At 39.7% G+C, this 25,384-nt stretch overlaps 1 protein-coding gene across 1 annotated transcript; it reads right to left on the bottom strand.

Moving 5' to 3' along the window:
* Window positions 1–24,357: 24,357 nt before the first annotated feature.
* LOC114398584 lies at window positions 24,358–25,113 on the bottom strand. Its single transcript, XM_028360765.1, has 2 exons — window positions 24,985–25,113; window positions 24,358–24,900 (listed from the first exon to the last, which is right to left on the bottom strand). The coding sequence occupies exons 1-2, from the start codon at window positions 25,111–25,113 to the stop codon at window positions 24,358–24,360; spliced, it is 672 nt and encodes a 223-aa protein (XP_028216566.1).
* Between the last annotated feature and the right edge of the window lie 271 nt (window positions 25,114–25,384).

Below are 25,384 nucleotides of genomic sequence, written 5' to 3'. Positions count from 1 at the left end.
AGCTCGCCCAGGTGAGCTGTTGCTTCAACCTGAAGTAACCTTGCTCGCCCAAGCGAGCTGGTTACTTCACCCCTAAGTCTTTTGGGGGCCCAGGCGAGCTAGAGGCTTGCCAGGGCGAGCCAAGGGTCAAAAAAAGCTTCCAAATGACCCTTTTGGGTATTTTCCGTATTCTTTTCTAAAATATCGAAAAACCTTTCGGATTGCGCAGCAACTGGTGTTAGCATCTCAATTCGGCTAGCAAGAATCAAAATGTTAGCAAAAGATCACCCCCGGACGAAATTAGGGTCTGACAGTTGCCCCTCTCTACTTATCTTTTTATTGAAAATGAAAAGGAAAGTAAAGATAAGGATACTAATTTCATCCTAGCGATCTCACCACCCGACCGGCAACTAGCGGAAACCCAAGTAGTGAAGCCTGTCAAAAGAAAGAATGTAGGAGGTATCAGGTACATCAAACAAAAGACCTTGAAGTCTTGAAAAGTAAAGGAGACATTGAAGTCTCGACAAAAGACTTTGATAGTCTTTGAAACAAAAGACTCTGATAGTCTTTGAACATTTAAAGAGCAGAAGACATTGATAGTCTCTGTAAGACAACAAACTTTGATAGTCTTGGAAAAGTAAAGAAGACTGTGATAGTCTTAACAAAACACTCTGATAGTCTTTGAAATGTAAAGAAGACTGTGATAGTCTTGACAAAAGACATGGAAGTCTTTGAGATGTAAAGAAGACTGTGATAGTCTTTACAAAAGACATTGAAGTCTTTGAAATGTAAAGAAGACTGTGATAGTCTTGACAAAAGACATTGAAGTCTTTGAAATATAAATAAGACTGTGATAGTCTTGACAAAAGACATTGAAGTCCTTGAAATGTAAAGAAGACTGTGATAGTCTTGACAAAAGACATTAAAGTCTTTGAAAAGTAAAGGGCAGATGACATTGATAGTCTCCACAAGACAAAAGACTTTAATAGTCTTTGAAAAGTAAAGAGCAGATGGAATTGGTAGTCTCCGCAAGACAAAAGACTCTGATAGTATTTGAAAAGTAAAGAGCAAATGACATTGATAGTCTCCGCAAGATAAAAGACTCTGATAGTCTTTGAAAAGTAAAGAAGACTTTGATAGTCTTGAAGATGAAAGACTTTGATAGTCTTTGAAATCTTTCACTGAAATGTGAACACGCTTAGTAAAGAAACAAACCCCCCAAACCAATCAGAACAACATATATTTTTCGAAGAAAAACAAATGTGACTACTGGGGAATGAAAACATGCAGATAGAATTTCTCATAACCAAAAACAAATGAGATTTAAGACATTAGCATTTCGTTTCTAATAGAACATTAGAAGAAACACTGGGTCCAATCGAATAGAGGAAAACCGCTCAAGGTGTATAAAATCTCACACAGGCAAGTGTTTCATCTTAATTCCAACCCACAAATATGTCATAGATGGACTTTCCAAGTCATTTCCCATTAAATCAAAGATAATATGCGCAATCATCATGGATCAATAGGACCTTATAAGGTTGGATTTTGGTAGGAAATTTGGCTTGGTGTTTGGGCCTTTCCCCTTTTTGTTTCCTTTTCTCTTTGGTTCAACGCGAAATAAGAGGGACACAAAGATTTGGTTTGTAACTAAAGCAGGTGATTGCTTTACACCCCCTAGGTTTTAACCAAGTTATTATTGCTTTTCTCTTATATTTCTTCTCTTTCGACAATTATGCACATTGTTTAGACATTGTCTGGTCCAAAGAACCCCTTTTTCTTCTTTTCTATTTTCCTTCGCTTTTCTTCAATCTTTGATTTGATTATTCTTTTTTTTCTTTTCTTTTTTTCTTTTTTCTTTTCTTTTGACGCACATCTCTAACCCAAGGTAAAAGAAGCTTCTCTTCGAAGATCCTCCTATTCTTTCTTCCTAGGATAAGGTTAGAAATTTCCATCCTAGGTCAAGGTTACGACCAAAAAGTTGACGTTTGGCTCAAAAGGCCTACAAATGGAGGGACATGATTTATGTCGGGATATCTATTTAGCAAGTGGCTTAGGAATAAGGGAACGCCCCAAATCATTTCCATGAAACGCATATTCTGATAATTAGAAATTCATGCAAAATTAATCATAGCACACATCCATGTGGACACTCAAACATAAGGCTTTGTGGCCATGCAAACACTAAGGCTTAGGGTTTGTTTCCCCATTCATATCAAACCAGTGTTTCAAAGATTGCTCATTTTATCAAGTCATACAAACATCCGAGGCATTCAGGAAAATCTTTCGTTGTGTTCACCCTCTAGCTGCATATTTATTTTTTTTCTAAAACCTTTTGCATTTTGATCTGTGAATTTCCTCCAAAGAAAACTAGCGAACATTTCTTTTTCAGAAGCATGTTGGTTTTTTTTTTTTTTTTCTTTTTCAGTTCCTTTAGAAAAAAGTTTGTAACCTAGGCAAAGTTGTTACCCGAGATTATACTTATCAAAAGGAACAAAGGGTGCATGAACGAAAAGAAACAATACACAAGACCCTACTTTTTTGCTTAGTTTTCTTGTTTCAGACAAACCACCACAACGCAATAGCACGACGACACATTGGAAGCGATAAAGTTTCATCACAATGAGACAACAAACAAAAACTGAAAGCGATAAACTAAAGTCCAGTTCTATCACAATGAGATAACAAACAAATAACGAAAGTGATAAAAACAAAATAAAGACGAGTTCACAGTTTTTAGGCGATCCCGACCAAGCGACTCTGCCTCCTCAAAGAAAGAAGTCCATCACATCAGCCATGTCATCATCCTCCTGAGCTCTATCCTCGTCTCCGGGGGTCCCTGTGGGTCCTGCCCCTGCCTGAAAATTGGGCCTATCTCCAGGCCATGCTACTATGGCCATTGTTGCAACCTATCCTTCAGCGGGAGGGCGACGCGGGTGCATCTTCCATGGGAGGAAAATGCGCAGAGTCTCCACCAACGTTTATTCGAGGAAAACGTCAGAAAAACCAGAAAGGTGTGGTCTATGAACTTTAATCGTGAAAGGTTTGGGAGTTGTTTTTACGCACGGGGAAGGTATTAGCACCCCACACGTCCGTCACAAGGGACGACAACCTTTAATCGAGTGTGCAAGACATGACTTCAAAATTATGTATTTTCCCTTTTTTTATGTTTTTATGTATTTTTCCTTTTTTTATGTTTTTTTTTTGCTTTTTGTGGGCCTTTTTGTATTTTTTATCTTTTCGTGGTCGATAAGGGTGTTTCCCTCACTCCTACGTATCCTCAATTGCGATGAGGAAATCAAACCTACATAGTTATTTGAGAACTAAACGTTGGTTAAGTTGTTTTTATCTTTTTTAGCAAGATATATTTTAACCGAACAAAAGGTTATTTAAGGCGTTGGACGATTAAACGATCTCTTGTTTTTGAAAGGAGAGAAACATTAAGGCATTGGACCATTAACGATCTCTTGGGGTGAAAGTAGAGAAACGTTAAGGCGTTGGACCATTAACGATCCCTTGGGGTGGTCGACAAAAGCGGGGCTTTTGCTCTTACGTATCCTCAATTGCGATGAGAAAATCAGACCTACGTAGTTCTTGCAAAAGCGATAAAGTTATGGGTTAATTTTATGCTTTTGAACGGTCCAAGTTAACCGGTAAAAGCAAAGAGGACCGTTTAAGGCATTGGACCTTAAAACGGTTCTAAGTAACTTTTGCGGACAAAGCTTGATTTGTGAGTTGATTTTAGCCTTAGTTTCACTTTGGTTATTAGTCAATTCATTCAAGGAAACTTCCAAAGAAAAATGTCCGAATGATTTTTTGATTATTTTATTCAAAGATATTTTGATTATTTTATTATTATTTTTTTCAAGATATTTTGATTATTTTATTATTATTTTGCCTTTTTTTATTTAACCAAGGTTACAGCGGGAACGATCGGTTAGATTTTGTTTTAACAGTGACTAAACGAGATTACAACACAAATGATCGGTTGAAATTCATTTTATCATTTATTAGGTGAGAAAACGGCTTAAATAAACGGTTAAAAGCTCGTTAAAGCGGAAGAAAAGAAAACTGAAAGTAAGCGAAATTAAAGTGAAAGTACACAAAACAAGTAGGGACCACTAAGGGTGCATAGAATGAATTGAAAGATTCGATTTCGGGAACTTACCGGTTGAAGATTGAAGAACGACGATGAACAATGAAGAACGATGAAGAATTTCCACAAAATCGCTTACAGAAGCATTACGGAAGCACTTCGACTCTATTTTTCTTCACGAAAACGTGTTTTTTGCCCAAAAATAGCCGAAATGCATAGCTTAGGGATCATGAACCTTTTGAAACAGCCCCCCTTCCCCTATTTATAGGGAAAAAGGGAGGTGCTTGCCGCCCAGAGGCTTCTTGAGAAAGATTTCTAAGCGCACCCCAATAACTAAGTTCACCCCCCTTTTCGTACTTTACAGAAAAGTTACGAAAGCCTTACGGAAGTGTCTCGGATTTGATTTTCATCTTTTTTTCTCTTCCCTTTCACCAATGTTAAGTGAAATATGCTTACCCAAGGTTGTCAAAAATTTTACGGAAGCCACGGAAGCCCCGGAAACCATTTTTCAAAAACGTGGAGGAGCTTGCCGCCCAGTTGCTTCCTCCTTAAGCAACCCAACTTCCAAAATGTTCCGAAAGGGCCTAGATTCAAAATGCTATTTACACCCCTATCTTGATAAGTTCACCCCCCATTTTTGTGTTTTTGGCTGTTTTCTTTCCAAAATCTCACAAAACTTTATGGATTCCGTAACGACATCCATTTTCTTTCTAGAATATTGTGAAACTTTATGGATTACACAACAATGCTCTTTTTGACTTCCAGAATGTTGTGAAACTTTACGGATTGCGCAACAATGCTTCTGTTTGACTTCCAGAATATCACGAAACTTTACGAATTACCTAACGATCGGTGTTAAGTACCTCGAGGCGATCAAGCGAAAGTTGCATGCCACCAAACAATGGTCCCCGAACGAAATTAGGGTATGACAGCCACGAACTGCTTGGGGGTAGGTCATGGGAAAGGGCTGGGATCTTGGCTCTGCTGATGTAGGGTGTACTGGTAGCTGCACCTGACCCCTATGATTAGCCGCTTCCTGGTCGATCACATACTACATTGTGCGTGCATCTGGAGCTCCATCCTCTGCAGGTGAGTAGAGATGGACTCCAGAGATGGTGGCTGCCGTAGAGGTGGCGGCGATGCATCTGCGGTTTGCTACTGCTGTGCCTGACCCTGCTGTTGTACCTGCCTTGACATGCAATATTTTTCTATGAAGGCCCTGTTAATGGGAGGCCGGATAAGCTTGGTGGGAGTAATCGACACCCCATAGAACTGGCAGAGGCCCATGATCAAGGCTAGAAACCCCAGTGATTTGTTGGACTTCTCTGGGTCCACTGGATGCCTGGGAGGCGTGATCCTTGCAAATTGATATATAGCATCTAAGATCATTTGGGCCACATGAACACTCACCTAGGTCAAGATGGCATAGACCAACTGGCACTTCGGCAGGGGGAGGTTGGAATTATGATTGCTTGGGAGGATGTTGTTGAGCAGCAATGTCATCTAGATCTATGTCAAGGTGGTCATACTGGTGCGCATGATCCGCACCCATCTCCCTGTCACACTCCGTGCGAAGTCCTGACCTGGAACGCACAACATCTGGCCTATGGCCTCCTCATCAAATCTTGAGGCCTGGCTCCTCCTCTAACTGAACTCGCATCGTTGCCCTTCTTCCAGGATCAACGGATGCAACAAGAACCGAGCGCTTGTCCCTAACTCCTTCCTCCATGGGCCATGCATTGGCGTAGAACTCCATGATTATTTCTGGATCATACTTAGCCATGGGCGCCGCAAGTTGAGTCCACTGCCTCCTGGCAATTTCCTCTTGGAATTCAGTATATTCTCCTTCCCTCAACTGGACCCGTCTCTCCTTGAGGAAAGACCAATCCTTGATTGCCTCAAAACGACGCTGGTGTTCCTCGCTTCTGAATCGAAGTCCGTCAAACTCCATATCCACTTGTGGGGCCGCACTGGATCATTCTCCAACGGCATCTTTCCTTGCCCTCTTAGCTAGAAGTTTCTTTGGAGCTATTTCCTGCAAGGACATGTTCATAAAGTTAGTTTGTATGAAACGCCAACCATCATTTCATTTATCTTAAACACAACAAAAGCCAAACAAATTTGAATGGTGCATATTTCTTAAATGCAAGTGTCACTGTGCAATTAGAAAACAATCATACATCGGTGCATATATATATATATATATATATAGAAAAGCATTTTAGCTACCTAGATGCAAGGTGCCTATCATTGTGTAGCAAGTTCAAATATTAGTCTAAATCCAAACAATCATTCTCCCACATTTATGTAATTCTCAAATGATCAAAGTTGAAAAAATGCACACACATGACCTCTATTTATAGCCTAAGTGTCACACAAAATTGGAGGGAAATTTGAATAGAGTCACTTGAATTTGAAATTGAATTTGTGGAGCCAAATTTTCACTAATTATGATTAGTGAATTTCAGTTATGGTTCAGCCCACTAATCCAAGATCAAGTCCAAGATTCTCCACTAAGTGTGCTTAGGTGTCATGAGGCATGTAAAGCATGAAGGACATGCACAAAGTGTGACTATATGATGTGGTAATGGGGTGTAGCAAGCAAATGCTCACCTCCCCCTCTAAATTTAATTGGATTGGGATTCTCCCAATTCAATTAAATTCCCAATCCAATTAAATTTATTTCCAACCACACACATCAAATATTCACTTAATACATGTGAAATTACAAAACTAACCCTAATACAAAAACTAGTCTAGGTGCCCTAAAATACAAGGGCTAAAAAATCCTATATTTCTAGGGTACCTTACCTATATTGTTGAGCCCTAAATACAAGGCCTAAAAATAATGAAACCTTAATCTAATACGTACAAAGATTAGTGGACTCATACTTAGCCCATGGGCCCAAAATCTACCCTAAGGCTCATGAGAATCCTAGGGTCTTCTCTTGCATCTCTGGCCTAATCTTCTTGGAGTCTTCTATCCAATGCCCTTATGGGGTAGGATTGCATCACCAGGGCACAACATGTTCTTTCAGGAAAAGAGTACTTCATTTCACATGCCGTGAACTTCTTGCTTAAGTAATAGATGACTCATTCCCTTTTTTTGGATTCGTCATGCTGCCCAACACACACCCCATTGACTCATCCAAAAAAGTCATATACAGGATAAGGGGTCTTCCAGGCATCGGTGGCACAAGCACAGGAGGATTCATGAGGCACCACTTAATCCTTTCGAATGCCACTTGGCAGTCGTCGTCCCATTGGACAGACTGGTTCTTATGCAATAGCTTGAAGAGAGGCTCACAAGTGGCGATCAATTGTGATATGAACCTCGCTATGTAGTTCAGCCATCCTAAGAAGCCTCGGACCTGCTTCTTGGTGCGTGGCTCGGGTATTTCGAGGATGGCCTTCATTTTGCCTGGGTCTACCTCTATCCTTTTCTGGCTCACGATAAAATGAAGCAATCCTGACTTGACCCCGAAAGTGCACTTTGCGGGATTCAACCTTAATCGGTACTTATGCAGCCTCTTGAAAAACTTTCATAAGTTGACAAGGTGTTCCTCCTTGGTCTTTGACTTGGCAATCATATCATCCACATAGATCTCAATCTCTTTGTGCATCATATCGTGGAATAATGCTACCATAGCCCGCTGGTAAGTTGCCCCAGCGTTCTTGAGCCCAAAGAACATCACTTTGTAGCAGAAAGTTCCGGTGCCATCCTTATTTGATTATAGCCCGAGAACCCATCCATGAAAGAAAACAGGGAAAAATTGGCCGTGTTATCGATGAGGATATCAATGTGCAATAAAGGAAAGTTATCCTTTGGACTGGCTCGGTTTAGATCCCGATAGTCCATGCACATTCACACCTTCCCATCCTTTTTAGGGACTGGTATGATGTTGGCGACCCATTCTGGGTATTGGGCAATAGCCAAGAAGCCAGCGTCAAACTGCTTCTTCACCTCTTCTTTTATCTTCAAGGGCATCTCAGGCTTCATCCTCCTTAGCTTTTGCTTTACCGTGGAACACTCAGGATTTAGAGGTAATCTATGTTGTACGATGTCGAGACTCAAACCATGCATATCTTGGTAGGACCAAGCAAAGATGTCTTGGTAGTCTCACAACAAAGCTACCAAATCATCTCGGACATTTGTGGACATGCTAGTGCCAACCTTGACCTCCTTTCTTTCTTCGCTAACACCTAAGTTTACAATCTTCGTTTGTTCTTGGTGTGGCTTCACTTCCCTGTCTTCCTATTTGACCATTCTTCTCAACTCTGGGGGAAACCCCCAATCCTCATCTTCCCCTTCTTTGGCTTGACTTATCAATTGCTCAAAATCAATGTTCAGGTCCTCGGTATCACTACTATCATAGGACTCATTGTTGGATCTGTATCATTTAATCGCAACAAAAATAAATATGTAGAAGAATGAAAATAGACGAAAGTGCAAGATCAATGAAGAAGGATTGTGTATTTATAATTTTGTGGTAACAAAAGACATGCCCAAACAGGGAGCAAACCCTAAAGCCTAGGCTCAGTAATAGGGTTAGAACTAACGAATTACATTGAGTTTGCCACAGAAATCCTGGGTTGTTTGATGATTCGCTAGTTTTGTAATTCAGAGTCTGGAGGACACGGCCGCACCCAACTTGGTTGCTCTTGAGTGGTTTCTTCGTGTATTACGGAAACCTTTCCCTTGCACATCCACCCTGCACTGACAAAGCTTTCATCGATGTGACACAAGGGAACTCCTTTCACTTGCAGCCCTTGAGGCTAATCTGTGCTTTTCTCCCTCCTCTCTAGGACAATCCTTCTCATATCAGTGCGTGTAGGCTCGTATTCGAATCCGAACCTCCCGCGGTTCTCCGCAAACTCTACTAGACTTGCCACACCATTCCTATTCCGGCCCAAACCCATTTCGGGCTCATATCCATGCCTCAACATCACCCGAGCTACCATCAACGCGGCACCAGATGAGCGTGGCTTACCGTGGGAGACTCCACGCAAGCATTGCTCACAACTTCCAATGCCTGAAAAGAAGTTTCCAAGGACTCCTCAACGGCCTCCACATAAGGCATAGAAGAAGGATAACTCACGAGAATGTATTCTTCTCCCGAGACTATAATCAATTGCCCCTCTACCACAAATTTCAACTTTTGGTGTAGTGTTAAAAGGACCACCCTAACCGAATGAATCCAAGGCCGGCCTAATAAGAAGCTGTAGGCAGGATTTATGACCATTACTTGGAAGGTAATTTGGCACACGTGGGGCCAATTTGAATCGGGAGATCGATCTCCCCCCTTACATCCCGGTAGTTGCCATCGAAAGCCCGCACTACCATGAAGCTTGGCCTTAGGTGTGATGCATTAAAAGGAAGCTTGTCCGAAGTAGCCTTGGGCATGACATTGAGGGAAGAGCCATTTTCAATAAGCACTTTGGCCACTATATGCTCCAAACATTTGACTGATACGCGCAAGGCCCTATTGTGTCCCCTGCCCTCAACGGGTATTTCTTTATCGGCCACTATATGGTCCAAACATCCCTAGTGAAGTGGATTACCAATGGCTTGGGTTTGCTCGGGCTCTTATCAACCAACTGCATGCACACATCCCCTTCCCTTTTTCTTGCGCTACAAACTTCAATTTGGCCTTTGTCCATCATCCCTTGTAGCAACTCCTTCTCCATCGGGCACGTCTCCACGTCGTGTGATGCCCCAGGATGTATTAAACAAGAACCTCCCTTGTCTCTGTTGAGGCAAATCATATCCGCTTTACACAATGCTTCTAATATGACCCTCTTAGAGGTTAACACATCTTCCATCCGCTTCGGCCCCCGAGGTCCACACTCTTCCATTGCATTAACTGCCGAGCCTCCATGACTGGCGAGGGGATTAGTCCTTACATTTGGGCTATCCTCTTGAAATGTCAGCCACCCCGCATCAATCAAACTTTGTACCATGTGTTTGAAGGCCATGCATTGCTCTATTGAATGCCCTGGGACACCCTCATGATAGGCACAGGTTGCATTGGGGTTGTACCATCAAGGGAAGGGAGACTGGTAGATCTTCTCGGGGTTCACTATAGCCATCTGGTTGGTGATCAAGGATGGTAGCAGGTTAGCATATGACATTGGTATTGGGGTGAATTCTACAGGCTTCTTTGCTGGAAAATTCCTTCTCGGATTGGTGTTTGCGCTGGGGTTGGTGTTGCCGACGGGACGAGATTGTGCGGGAAACGAGTTTTATGGGGGAGGCCTTTGTGGTTGAGTGGGAAATCTTTGTTGGACGGACGTTGGATTGAGAGGGGTTTTGACGTTGGCTAAATAACTTGGTTGATGCGGGGAATATTGGTAGGTGTTCTGAGGGGTTTGTTGGGATTTAGGCCATGTGGGAGCTGAAGTTACAGCATGGGTGTCTCCCTCTTTCTTCTTGGCTCCACCCACTCTGAACCTCCTATTGCTTTGCGGAAGTGACATAATCAAAATTTCCCCTTCTCAAGCCTACCTCAATTCTCTCGCCCGCAAACACCAAATCTATGAAACTAGAGGGCATATAACCCACCATCATCTCATAGTAGAACACTGGCAGCATGTCTACTATCATGGTTATCATTTCTCTCTCCATCATGGGGGGTGCTACTTGGGCCGCCAAATCCCTCCACCTCTGGGCATACTCTTTGAAGGACTCATGTTCCTTCTTGCACATGTTTTGCTACTGGGTTCTATTAGGAGCCATGTCGGTGTTGTACTGATACTGCCTGATGAAAGCAACCATCAAGTCCTTCCAAGAACAGATCTGAGAAGCTTCTAAGTTAGTATACTAGGTGATTGCCGCCCCGACCAAACATTCTTGGAAAAAGTGCATTAAGAGCTTCTCATCTCTTGAGTATGCCCTCATCTTTCGACAATACATTTTTAAGTGGTTCTTGGGGCAAGTAGTCCCCTTGTACTTATCGAAATCTGGCACCTTGAACTTTGGAGGGATGATGACATCAGGCACTAGGCACAAGTCCACCATGTTGGAAAATGGATAATCACCGATCCCTTCAATGGTTCTCAGCCTCTCATCTATGAGATCCAACTTCTCCCTTTCTTCCATGGCCGGAGGTATTCTCCCCACCGAGAAGTGCAGAGGTTGCAACGGGCGGTGTTAAGGAGCTCCCACGGCATTGGGCTGAGGCATACCACTAAATTGTGGCCCCTCAGCGGCATATGTAGGGTATGGTGCAAACCCACCCAGAGCATGATTCCGGGGCTCTTCACGAGCTTCCCCTACAGGCTGAACAAAGGGTGTATGCCCCAAGTGGGGTTGGTGGCCTTTATGGGGAATGGGAACAGAGTGGTTGGTGTTCTTGTTGGGCATGTGCACTCCGTTGGGTGGTGTATAGTTGGGGGATAAGCTGTATGGTGGAAAAGAATTCCTATTTTGCACCACATGGGGATCGCCCTGCTGCCTAACACCTCTCCTCCCTGACCTACCATGTCAGGGACTGGTTGGCTTGTTTGGTTTATGGCGGATGATTGAGTTGGATCTGCCTCAACGGTGGCATTGGTGGCAGCTACTGCGGCCGCATTGTTCTCCATCATCTGTCTCATACTTAACATGGCCTCCATCATGGAGGTCATTTGATCCTTCATGGCCTCCATGTTGGCCTTCATTTGCTCTTGCACTTCTTCTATCTCACTCATGATTTTAGTTTTGGCACGGGTTTGATAGGGGTGTCGTAAAACGTGTTCGTTCTTTTTGGTTATTGTGTTTACTTTGACTATGACTGCTAAAGTAACAAAATGAAATTATTAATGCGACAATGAAATAAACATGAATGCATGATAATGATAAGTGGTCGAAGTATTGAAACCACGCAGAAATTTCAGCAAGGACATAGGGTTGAATCAAATATCATTTTCATTAAGAGACAATACTTTTTATCTTGTCAAAGTCAAAGCATAAATAAAAATGCCTCATCAATTCCTAATTATGTGGGACATCAACTCGATCATATGCCGACAATAATTGAAAAGCCCATGAACTTCCTCAGGAGCGGTGTATCCGCCATTGCCTTGGCTTTGGCTAACAGCCTTGGAAGCTCTTAACTCCCATTCAGAGTGAAAGCGAACTTATCCATCCATTTCATAGCTTCTCCATGCAATGATTCTATCACTCTTTCCCTTGCTTCCCTTTCTGCTTGCAGAGCCGATACTTTTGCATGCTCGTCCTCTAGCCTTTGCTCATGGCTAACAGCTTGGTTCAACTTCCCTTTATACTGATCAACGATTGTCCATATATTCTCTTCTGTCCTACTCAGCTGTTCGGTCAAGCTCCTCTTCGACCTTTGACAAGCCTTCAACTTGTCCTCTAATATCATACTTTCCACCCTCGACTTGTCCCTTTTAGCCCTTCGAAGCTTGAGTTCACTGTTGCTGCCCATAAAGCCCCTCGGAACTTGTTTTGGCCCCATTCTTCTTTTCGGGCCCTCTTCGTTTCTCGCTCTAATGCTTCGGTCGCGACCATGTTGACATCCCTCAGCTCCTTACAGTCTTTCCAGACCCTGATGGCTGTCATCTTGAACTTTTCCTTGACCACTCGCGTTCTTTCAAGTTTCACTTTCAAGGCTTGCACTTCTTCTCTCTCCTCAGGGACTTCAGCTTCTTCCCCGCTAGAAATCTTTAGCTTCGAGAGCCAAGTTATCCCTTGCGTCCGAGCCTTCAACCATTTATGATAGTCGTTGATAACACCGTTGCTGCTTCCTCTAAGCTCTTCATCTTTTCTTTCCATTGCATTCCACGCTTTCCAGACTCTAAAGCATTTTGGCATTGCTTTCACTGAAAACTCGTGTGATGAAAGGCGTGATTATAATTAATACAACCCCTTGTTCCCATCAATGTGACATTTAGGAACCCTTCACATGAGCACAAAACTCCGATCCCTCCTTCCTTTCGTCGGGGGAACCAAATAACAAACGCCCCTACCATACCTGCCAAGAGTTCTTCCCAATTTGCTTTCCCTTTCTTGGCACACATGTGATGACCTTGTAGGGGACAGATGGGTATACTTTCATGACGAAAAATGTGGGAGACCAGCCATACATAAAAAGTGGGTGTGCAACAGACAATTCTCATGCTGCTCTTCTCGCATCTCCGGTCGAACGTGTCATAGGCATCGACCAAAACAACAACGATCGGGCTTTCCTTGCTGTGATGATAAGCAAGAAAAGCATTGATCACCGCCAGATCCACTAGTCCATCTACATTTGGAAAGAGGATGATCCTAAACACCAACAGTGCTAAAACATAAATGAATGAAGTCCACCCACCTTCATTTGCCAAAGCTTTTGCCTTCTCTTCTAAGCACTTCCTTGGTATTCCAACCACCCCATTTCTATTTTGTTTCACTCGACCTAATTCTTGTGTCGAGATCTTGACCACTTTTGCTACTCTTGCCATGAAGGGGTATAACCCAGAAAACATATACGGTTCCCTTCCTCCTAGCGAGCATCCCAAGATCCCTTCAAACTCTTCTATGGTTGGTACCAACTGAAAGTCCACAAACTTGAAGCTCCTTAGCGGCTGGTCATAGTACTGAGCGAGGGAGGCGATGGCTTCAATGGAAACTTCTATCATAGCTAAATCCCAGATTTTCCCATATGTTTTGTAGAAGGCTTGACGTCGGACTTGATCCATCCGCTGCCCTAGCTCTCACAAGCTGGCTACCTCTAGGCTTTTGGCCTTGACAAGATAGAACCTTTTCTTAAAAGAAGCACTTGGTTTGACCCCATGTTTGCTAAAATGAAAACTTTGCTGATCAATACTTCTACATCCTATCATAGAAGAGATATGATGAATGCATGAGGGAATGTTTATGCTATGCATGAAAATAACATGTTCATTTATGGACACAAGAATTTGAAAGAGCGTCCCTTCTTACCTGCAATGCATCGGGTATCATGATTTGTCTGCAAACATCACCATGGTGCCCAATGCATGACAATTAAGAAGGTGACGCGAACCTTCAGGCTTCCCGTGACAAACATAATGCATGAGTGATGACACAGTTTGAGTATGCGTGCGTGAGAGCACATGGTTGGTAGCGCAAAGAGAAATGTGACAATGCAATAAATTAATACCAAGCTGACATAACATCATGGAAAACACAGGAAAGACACACACAATCATGACATCATAAAGATATGCATGACTATATCAAGGAAACAAAACATAGTGTGTTTGTTCCGTGCCCCTATTTTAGGAACCTAATGGGAGGGCTAAAGGTTTGCTACTTAGTGATAACTCCCAAAGGTGGTCGCGTATATCTTTCACAGGTCTCTAGAGATATCACCCTTTTTTATATCAAAGATTGTGGCAGTAGGGACTACCAGCAACAATGTATCATCAAAGAGAAAAACTCTAGATGAGGCTCCACTTTCATCAAGCGAGTCGGAGACTCAATATCACCACAGATCAACCTCCACTTCCTATGTTTCCATGGACCCGGGTATTGGGCCCTAATAACTCACCGTGTGTGCAAAGGTGTACGTGCCATGTGTGTATAAACATATTTATAAACATGCATGTAATAAGTAAAACAGCCACACCAAAAAGCATCGAAAGAGTTATATGAACACAGGAACGTAAAAGAAAGAAAGGGAAACAAAACAAAGAGAAAGTCGTGATAAATATTGCACACAGATTAAATGGCTTAACTCTCTAAAAAAAAGTCCCCAGTGCAGTCGCCAACTGTCGCAACTTGCCCTTCGACGGGAGGGTGAGGCGTGACTCAAGGGTGCATCTTCTAAGAAAGGAAAACGCGAGAGAGTCGCTACCAACGTTTATTCGAGGAAAATGTTAAAAAAACCAAAAAAGGGGTCTGTGAATTTTAAGAATAAGGGTTTGGGAGTTGTTTACGTGCGGGGAAGGTATTAGCACCCCATGCATCCGTCACAAGGGACGACAGCCTTTAATTGAGTGCGCAAAATCATGACTTCAATATTTATTTATTTTCCCTTTTTTATGTTTTTTTTACTTTTTGGGGTCAACAAAAGCGTTGCCCTTGCTCCTACGTATCCTCAAGTGGATGAGGAACTCAGACCTACGTAGTTCTTTAAAAAGCAAGAAAGTTATGCATAGAGTTGATTTTAAACTTTTTAAGGGTTCATTTTAACCAATAAAAGTAAAAGAGACCATTAAGGCATTGTACCTTGAATGAATTCAAGCGACTTTTGTGGATAAAAGCTCGGTTACATGTTGATTTTAACTTTGGTTTCGCTTATTTACTTTCAATCTCATTAAAAGATGACTTGTGAAGTAAACTATCAGTTGAAACTTTATTTTACAATGATAAAATGAGATTACGGCACAAACGATCGGTTGAAACTTTATTTAACAATGATAAAATGAGATTATGACACAAACAATCAGTTGAAATTCGCTTTACATAAAGAAATAAGATCACTGATGGTAGAAGAATGAGATGAAGATGTGTAAAGCAACAAAGAGGACCCCTAAGGGTGTATAGAGAGAATTCAAAACCTTAAAATAAAAACTAATTGGTTGATGAACGAAGAACGATGTAGGAATCGATCACAATTGTGATTTGGAAGCGCCTCGACCTCATTTTTCTTCTTCTTTCTCCTTCTTCTCCTTAATTTCACTAAATGCTTTCAATGTTGAAAGTCTGAACCCCTTCCTTCAGCCCCTTTATGCCTATTTATAGGAAATTAGGGGACTTGGTTGATCAGCAGCTCGCCCAGGCGAGCTGTTGCTTCAACCTGAAGTAACCTTGCTCGCCCTGGCAAGCTCAGCTCGTCCAGGCAAGCTGGTTACTTCATCCTTAAGTCTTTTGGGGGCCCAGGCGAGCCAAGGGTCAGAAATAGCTTCCAAATGACCCTTTTGCCCTCCCTTTTGGGTATTTTCTATATTCTTTTGTGAAACATTGAAAAATCGTTTGGATTGTGCAGCAACTGGTGTTAAGCAGCTCAATTCGGCTAGCAAGAATCAAAAAGTTAGCAAAAGATCATCCCCAGATGAAATTAAGGTCTGACAGTATGGTATGGGTTAGGTTGGGTTAAAAAAAATAGAACTTGTTATCCAACCTGTTCATAACTGGGTCTTAATTGGGATAGGTTGGGTTTAACCCAAACACTTTAGAAACTCAATCCAATATAATTGGGTCGAGTTGGGTCACGGGTAGACCCAGACCCATGAACACCTTATTGATGCAATCTTCCCTAGGAAGGGACCAGAGCCATGAGCAAGAGGCTTTAAGAGGATTGTGCTAGAGCTGTTGAAGAAGGCCCTAGGGTTCTCATGAACCTCAGGGTAGATTTCCGAGCCCGTGGGCCAAGCTTGAGTCTACTTTTCTTTGTAAATATTAGAATAGATTTTCCTTCTTTTGGGCCTTGTATTTTGGTCATTTTAGGTTTGTAGGGTACCCTACAAATTAAGGGTACAAGTTAAGGGTACCCTAGTAGTATAGGGTTTTAACCTTGTATTTCAGGGCATTTTGAGTAGTCTTTGTAGTAGGGACTTTTTTTTGTATTTTCATGTATTTTGGCATGGGGGTGAGCTTAGCTATTGGAGGGGTGTGAGTAGCACTCTTCTAGCTTCTCAAGGAAGCTTTCTTCCTCTAGCTTCTCAAGGAAGCTTTCTTTCTCTAGCTTCCCAAGGAAGCTACCTTCCCATTGGATCTTGGGGCTTTTCTGAGTCTATACAAAGCTTTATTCAGTTTGCAGGCCAACGAGGGATTTGATTACCTGGGGGTTGAGACACATAGATAGTCTCATTAAGCAAGCAATTAAGAAAGACATTATTTACATCAAGCTAAGAAAGAATCCATTGATTTATGATTGTTAGAGTTAAAATAAGTCGAATAGTGACATGTTTCACTACTGGAGAAAAGGTTTCTAAAAAATCAAAGCCTTGAACTTGATTAAAACCTTTGGCAACTAGTCTAGCATTAAAGTTATTGATAAAGCTATCTACATTTTCCTTGACCCTACAAACCCATTTACAACAAATAGCTTTCCTGTTTGATGGAAGAGGCACTAAATCCTAAGTGTGATTCTTCATCAAAGCCTCATATTCTTGTTGCAAGGATGAAAGCCAATTTGGATCAGTGAAGGCCTACTACACATTTTTTGGTTCACAATAAGTTAGAAGAAGTTAAGGATTAATTTTTGGTAGGTGAATACTAGATTTGGACCTAGTTTGAATAGGGTGAGTATTGGGTGGTCCGGGTGGAGAAGGAGGAGTCTTTGAAGATGAAGATTTTGTGGCATTAGTGTTTGATGATGAACGAACGAAAGGAGAGGGTATGATAACATTGTCAACCCCTGTGAAGGTGTCCGTGCAGTATCAAAGGGCTGAACAGGAACAACATTAGTTACTGATTGATAAAATACACAATCAGTTGTTGACTCAACAAGAAAAATATCAGTTTTTGACTGATTGATCAAACATTTGTGCTGGTATTCATGACCATTTTTTGTGAAAAAAGCCATACAGAATGTCAATCCGTATCGGTCATACGGATTGCCAATCCGTACGACATTCTTTTTAATTGTTAATTTATTTTCTGATTTAGTTTTAAAATTTTTATAATTCTAAATTTGTTTTGTGATTTATTTTTTGTTTATTATGTTTCAGTAATTTTTTTATATATTAGCAATATTTTTATAAGGATTGATTGGTGATATTATTTTATAGTTGTATTTCGTTGCGGTATAGAAACAATAAAAAATTAGATTAAAAATTAGATTGGAGAAAAAATTATAAAAATAGAAAAGAATTTCTTAGTTAGTTTAAAAAATTTTAAAAATTAATTGAAACAAAAATTTAAAATATTTTAAAATTGTTAGTTAGTTAAAAAAAAGATTGAAACCATATTTTAAAAAATTTTAAAATGGTTAGTTATTTTTAAAAAATGATTGAAAACAAAATTTAAAATATTTTAAAATTGTTAGTTAAAAAAATGATTGAAACCATATTTTAAAATTGTTACTTATTTTTAATAAATGATTGAAAACAAAATTTAAAATATTTTAAAAATGTTAGTTATTTTTAAAAAATGATTGAAAGAAAAATTTAAAATATATTATAATTGTTAGTTAGTTTTAGAAAATGATTGAAACCATATTTTAAAATTGTTAGTTAGTTTTAAAAAATGATTGAAACCATAATTTAAAATATGTTAAAATTGTTAGTTAGTTTTTAAACAACCAAAATTGAAAAAATGTTAAAATTGTTAGTTAGTTTTAAAAAAATGATTCAAACCAAAATTTAAAACATGTTAAAATTGTTTTTTAGTTTTAAAAAATGATTGAAACAAAAATTCAAAATAGTTTGACATTGTTAGTTAGTTTAAAAAACAGGATTGAAACAAAAATTCAAAATATTTAAAAAAATATTATGCAGATAATGGTTAGAACTATAGGTTTTGGTCGGGTTTTAGGCCGAGCAATAAGAAAAGCCTTGTGGAGGAGAGAGACTAGTGACAATGATAATGATTGCCCCTAGTGGCGAAGGCCTACCGCATCTGCCTGTAGGTAGCGACAACAGGCGCGTGTTGTTGAGGATCCTCAGACGGCTGTAGAGGACTTGAACGAAAAGCAGCAACAACCACCTATTGAAGAAGGTGTTACTGATGTTGAGGGTTTTTCAGGCGGACCCCATGACACATCAGTTCTGAGAGATTTCGAAAATCACATTGCTTTGAGAGTGTGGAATGGAAAGGTATGTAATTCTTAAAAAACATAAAGCACGTAGTTTACAACTTATTGTTTTTTTGTTACATGATTGATATTATTGTTTGTAAAAACGTCCTGAGCTGAAGCTATCTTCCCATGGAAGGAACATGGCTAAGTTTGGGAGGTCTGCTCCAGAGATTGAAGGCCATGTGGCAGCCAGTGGACTAAGTCCTTTGATCACATGTTCCCTAGATACAAATGATCGAGGACTAATGTCTGCTTTTGTGGAACGCTGGCATAAGGAAACTAGTAGTTTCCATTTGCCCGTCGGAGAAGCGACTATCACCTTGGATGACGTCGCGCCGTTGCTACATTTGCCGATCTTAGGGGCGTTTCATAGCTTTGAGCAAATTCATGTCGACGACAGTGTCAATATGTTGGTGGAATCATTCAAGGTCAGTGCTGCAGAGGGGAGAGCTGAGACGATTCAATGCCATGGCTCCTATGTTCGACTATCATGGCTGTAAGACGTGTATCAGACGAAAATCGAGGCATGTCACTAGATTGTAGCAGCACGATCGTATTTGTTGCATCTGCTTGGATGCACACTCTTTGCTAACAAGAGTGCCACACACTTGCACGTGGTATTCTTGGAAGCATTGTGTGACTTGACGCAAAGTGGGACTTATGCTTGGGACACTGCTACTCTTGTGCATATGTATGATAATTCAAATGAGGCGTCAAAAAGCATGAGGAGGCAGCTTGCAGGATATATCACTCTATTACAGGTTAGTTCAAATGTTAATAAAACATTTTTTTTATTGGCGTTGGTTATTATATGTTGTCGTTTATTTTAAGGAATATGTTTGTAAAATATATTTAGTGTTGGATCTATGAGCATTTCCCGTCTGTTAGTTCCGCCTTAACTGCCGAGGATTACGACGAGAGGAGACCGCATGCATGCCGATGAACCTTTGGCAAGGCACTGCCTGTGTCGATGTATCGCATGCGTCTAGATAGACTGACCCCTGACATTGTATGCTGGATTCCGTATGGTGACCACCGTTCATTTAGAGAATTTGAGGTCATCTCCTTGTTTTTCGGCCATCTCAGATGGGGTCCCTTGATGATCATTCACCAACCAGAGAGGGTTGTACGAAAGTTTGGGTACATCCAGACTATTCCTCCACATCTTACTGTGCCTTCAATTTCTGTTGAAGAAATGGATGCTAGATGAATGCAATTCGGTGACTACATTGCATTTGTAGGGCAAATCTGTGTAGTGTATGGCCAGTGCTCGTCAGATTACATGGAGTGGTTCTAGATGATTTTGCATTCATTTATGACTCCAACATTGTTAGGGGATCCTCCTAGAGTTCCACCGGTTCAATAATATAACACATTTGTTGAACCCGATGTGCATCAGCAACCGGTGGCGGCAGTGGCACCTGATGAAGCAGACGTTGATGTGCATCGTCCTGGACATGCGGTGGTAATACATTTTTTGGTATTTTGTGTTTGTTGTTTTCTTTTCTATTTTATTACTAGGATGGTTATGTAGAAATTGCTGATAAGTTGGAAAGACTACTAAACCTGAGGATCCTGACCAAAGGAATAGAAGCCTATAATGTTTCTGAAGAATGTTTGAGCATCGCAAAAAGCTACATTGGCCAATAAACTGTAGGTCACAGATCGATGCGTACACGGCGTACGAACGGTCATTGAAGTTGTTTTTTTCCTTATTTATGTCAATTTTAATTTTTTGGATAATTTATTTATTTGGTACATTTATGTATTGACACTGACATTTGGTTAATTTATAATTTTGGTGTGTTACTTACATACACGTTTTTAATTATTTTATACAAATTTTTGTTATTCGTTTATCGTTAATTAGTTGTTAATGTTGATTTTAGGAATAAATTAATTTGTCCATAACAAATGACGAATGCATGTTTTTTGCAACATTTAAGCATCATAACTCATTTTCAAAGTTGACAACACACTGTGAATTGTATGCGTCTGTTTAAAAAAAATGAATACTACACCTACATACTGACATAGAAATGACTACTCAGTTGTTTTAGTTCTGATAGTAACAATGCATGTCTGATGCAAAATTATAGCATGACACAACATTATTGTACTTGACAACCATAGGAAGTGGCACGCGTGTATTTAAAAAAATAACACAAGTAGTCTCATCGAACAACATCTATATATACCACAACAACACTTTCAACAATCACGCATTCTAGCCAATCTACCTTTAGAAACCAAATTCTAAAAGAAACTATGGCATTTTTGGGAGAAACAAGCAGTCAGACCATCGTCAACTCCAAATTAGTTTTCATTTATCCAAATGGATCAATTATTCACAACGAACCTGGTGTTTATTTCCAAATTTCCACTCCGATACCCATTCGAGTACCAAATGATTGTGGGTTTGAAATGCTAAAAAGCAGAATGCACAATACCCTTCAACTAACCGGCGATCAATATTTAGATGAAATTTACTATCGGCAGCCATTCACAGATGCAGGTAACCAATTTGTCTTTCAATCTATGCAATTGAAAAATGATGATGATGTTAACACAATGTTAATGTGTAATGATCAATACTCGTGTGCTGGCCCGATTGAGTTATTATGTACCATTGGTAAAACACCATATGGTATATTAAACTTACTTCTAGCCACTATGACTCCTACTCATGATGCCCTGCTATATTACAACGGGAGGTGGAACATGTCACGTCAACGTGACTTTGTGAGTTACTCGTTCATAGGAAAAAATCCAAAAAAAATTTGGCATTCCTTCAGGATGTAGCATCGATGGATTAAAGGATGTGATCAAGCAAGTGGCAACTCAAGGGATTCTCCCTTATGGTATTCATGAATCACAAACGGTAAGGCGATTGTTTGTTTGACAGCCAAGTCATTTTGAGTATTCAGAAAAGGTTATCGAATTTGAAATTATTGAACTGAAAACTGACGATGACGTGCTGAAGGTCTTAGTACACTCTAACTACTGGAAACAATTTGGCCTAATAGAAATTTTAACCGTTTTTAGTAAACTGGTAATCAAAATGGAAGACGACATGTCTCGGTCACAACATAATTCAATGCAAAATTAGTATTAGTTAATTGTAGTTTTTGATGCATTTTCTGTTTATTTCAACTTTGTTGTAAGTTAATGTAATGTTTAAATTGGTGTCCATTAGCTAATGAAATCGTTTGTTTATTATTTTCAAAGTACTTAATTATGTTCTAACTTTTTAAAATAATTAGTGGAAATAAATTATTATTTATAGAAATGTCAACAAAATTACGAATGTTAACAAAATAATTATTTACAAAAACGTCAGCGGAAATAACATATTTTATATTCATTTTTCACCTAAATCAACAAATTCGGTTTTCAGCCTAGACAAATTTGTGTAACGTTGCATTCTACCTATGTATGGGGTGGGCCACTACTTTGCCTGATAATGACAATGTGTATTCCACAACAAGGCCAATGGTGGTAAAGGACAATGGTCTCATAAAAAAACCTATTACATAACGACAAACAAATTTAATGTAAGATAACCAATAACATTGTCAGCATTTATACTAACATAATAATTATGCAATTACCTATACAAAATGATTCACATACACATGACCAATGCATATTATGTGATGCACAAAAGAATCTGGTGGTGGTTGACTTCTAAGAGGAAAAAATATCTTGCTTTGTTATCGTGAAAGAGAAACAATGATCATGTTGTATCGTGAAGCAATGACATATCCCATATCCGTAATATTCATCCACTTGTCTATGGTAACCTACATGTAACAAACAACAAATAGTGGTTACTTAAATGTCATTTTAAGAAATAGTGACATTACAATAAACTTATGCACCATAGATGATTCGTCAACAAGTAGGGAACGCTTTAATTCCTCAAATCTCTCCATGCCACCAAACAGGTTGATATACTCTTCTGACCAGCTTGTCAGTTCTTTATGCAGATGGTTGCGCACCAATGACCACGATTCTTCACCCATACCCAATAAGGCAGCTATTGTACGATAACCACAATTACCATCCGCTTTGACATCAATAATGTTTTCAATAGAATCCTGGATGCATAGATGAAATTGATCCAACATTGGAATATTTCGTCTCTGTATTGGTTATTCAGATGATGATGCACTATGTTTCACTAAAGAATTAGTATTTTGCACAGAGTATAACACATCAACATACTCCCAATAAGACGGATCACATTTTGTTGACTTTTGTTGTTTGGTTAGCAGTTTTTTTGGAGCACTCTTGGTCTTCACCTTTTCTGGAGGAGGACACATAGAGTTCAAATCAAGATAAGCAATCTCTCGCAGCTTTGTCTTCAAATGTACTTTGCCATAAACATCGAGCTGCTCAAATCATTTCGATATGCTTTCAATCTCCACAGTTATGGTCACCTCTGCCTCACATAACCCTTGATCTGAAAAACTAAGTCTTCGCCAAAAAAATGTGGATTCTCTCTAGTGATATGAAGCCAACAACATATTTAGACAACTCACATGCACATGGAAGACCGTGGGTGGTCCTCATGACACATCCACAACGTGAAGGGTTTTTTCCTGCATAAGGTACACGCTCATTCCCAGTAACAATTTCATTTAAAGTATCTTGATACCATGCTAAGTAGTTTTTAGTACAAGGTAACTTTAAACACATGCCCAACCACGTGCGTGCTTGTCTCAAAAGATGCTTTAATTTGGATGTGTTGAAGTGTCATCATGTTGTTCATTGCTTCCCAAACATTGCATATGTCACCAAGGGAGTTTTATAGGAGTCTCTTTAATGACCGATGAGCACTCTCAACCCTACAAATGAAATATACAACAACGTATAAACAACCGCAACATTTTCATTTAAGTCAACACTTAAACAAATCAACATAAACAAAAAACAATATTCATACCTTTAGTAGTGGTGTTTCCTAGATGCATCACTTTGTTGGTCCGTGCTTTCACAAATTTTTCTTTGTGCAGAATCACCCATGTTTGACACACATAGTCCACAAACATAGGCCACGGAGAGCAAGTCATTTCAAAGTTTTTAAGGTACTCATCAAAAGAACTCTCACATGGACAATCAACCAAACTCCCCAAGCCTCCATCACATAATCCCGTGCATTCTTTTGAACAACCAGGGTTTTGCACTTTGCCTTCACATTCTTGTCAATGTGAAACCGACACAACAAGTTTGTAGCATCCGGGAATATAGTTGTCATTGCATTCATCAAAGACAAATCTCTATCGGTAACAATAACCCTAGGGAGTGCATCAACTTTCATGAAAAGATCCTAAAACTGCTATAGAGCCCAAACAACATTATTAAGACGTTCTTCTTCCAAGTAAAAAAAACAACAAAGAATCTCATTTCTGTTGGTGTAACACTAACAATATCAAGCAACGACAGTTTGTACCTATTTGTTTTCTAGGTATTGTCAATCAAAAAAACCAAATTACAAGAATTGGTTAATTTGAATGCATCAGGATGACTGCAGAACAAGTCACGTACAACATTCTCATCCTTCATCCTATGTCAGTGAATACATTGATCTCGGTCAAGCAACATCATGAGTTGTTGCATTTCAGTGTTACTCCTTATGAAAGAACGGTAAGCATGTCTGCCATTGTAAATTTGTTTGACTGTTGTATAACTGTTGGTGTTGTGATCCTTCAACGTCAAAAGAATATTTCTTGGCTTCACCATGGACTTCGTCATATCAACAACAACAATCTTCTCATCTTTAGTCAGTCGACCCATATATGGATGCCTAACAAATGACTTTGCCATTTCAAGATTGGGAACCCCACAAATTAACTTCACCATCCATCTTTCTCTTCCCAAAACTAGCTTCGCACGCAACTTAAATGGGCATCCACATTTTCTACTGCCAATGAATGTTCTTACCAAATCATTCTTCTTAGGCCTATACTCACCACTCCTTTCGCAAGCTATTAACAAAAATGAGGCCCTTCTAACACCAGCATTTGTGTCTGACCTCATTATCACTGCAATAAATCCAATTTCATGAGCCACTGATTGAGCCCAATGTAAAACTTCATCATGGGTAACAAACAACTATAACGCAATTCAAAGAAGATCTGAGATCAATGAACATTTATGTAATATAATTACTGTACCAACAACAAATTAGGCAAATACTTGAGAAGTATTAAAGGCATCAGAGCAATCAATGTGTTTTACTTTCACACCAGCTTCTTCTTCATTTTCAACATTCATATCAACTTCTTCAGACATGATACTATCATATATCCACTGTTCTTTGTCCATCTTAATAAAACATTTAACAAATTCAATGATAAACAAAATACAAATTAAAAAAATTATACAATCACCTCATTTGTTATCGACACAAATATAGCTCTACAAAATAAATAAAAAATGTATTGTACATCATATAGCCACAGACTACATTTTCACTACATATCGTCATTAAAATATCAAATAAGTTCTAATAAATACATCATTCAATAAATATCATATAAATTCTAATTAATACATCATTCAATAAAATACCAAATTTATTTAATTATCAATTGTT

Source organism: Glycine soja, chromosome 19, assembly GCF_004193775.1.
Source record: "Glycine soja cultivar W05 chromosome 19, ASM419377v2, whole genome shotgun sequence".
NCBI lineage: Eukaryota > Viridiplantae > Streptophyta > Magnoliopsida > Fabales > Fabaceae > Glycine > Glycine soja.
This window is presented reverse-complemented; position numbering and strand designations above follow the sequence as displayed.

Bases quoted from the DNA above. Each gene is read 5' to 3' on its own strand.
- LOC114398584 (XM_028360765.1), bottom strand. From the start codon at position 25,113: ATGGACAAAGAACAGTGGATATATGATAGTATCATGTCTGAAGAAGTT. The intron at 24,901-24,984 runs GTATTTGCCTAA...ATTGCGTTATAG, and splicing joins ATGCCTTTAATACTTCTCAA to TTGTTTGTTACCCATGATGA.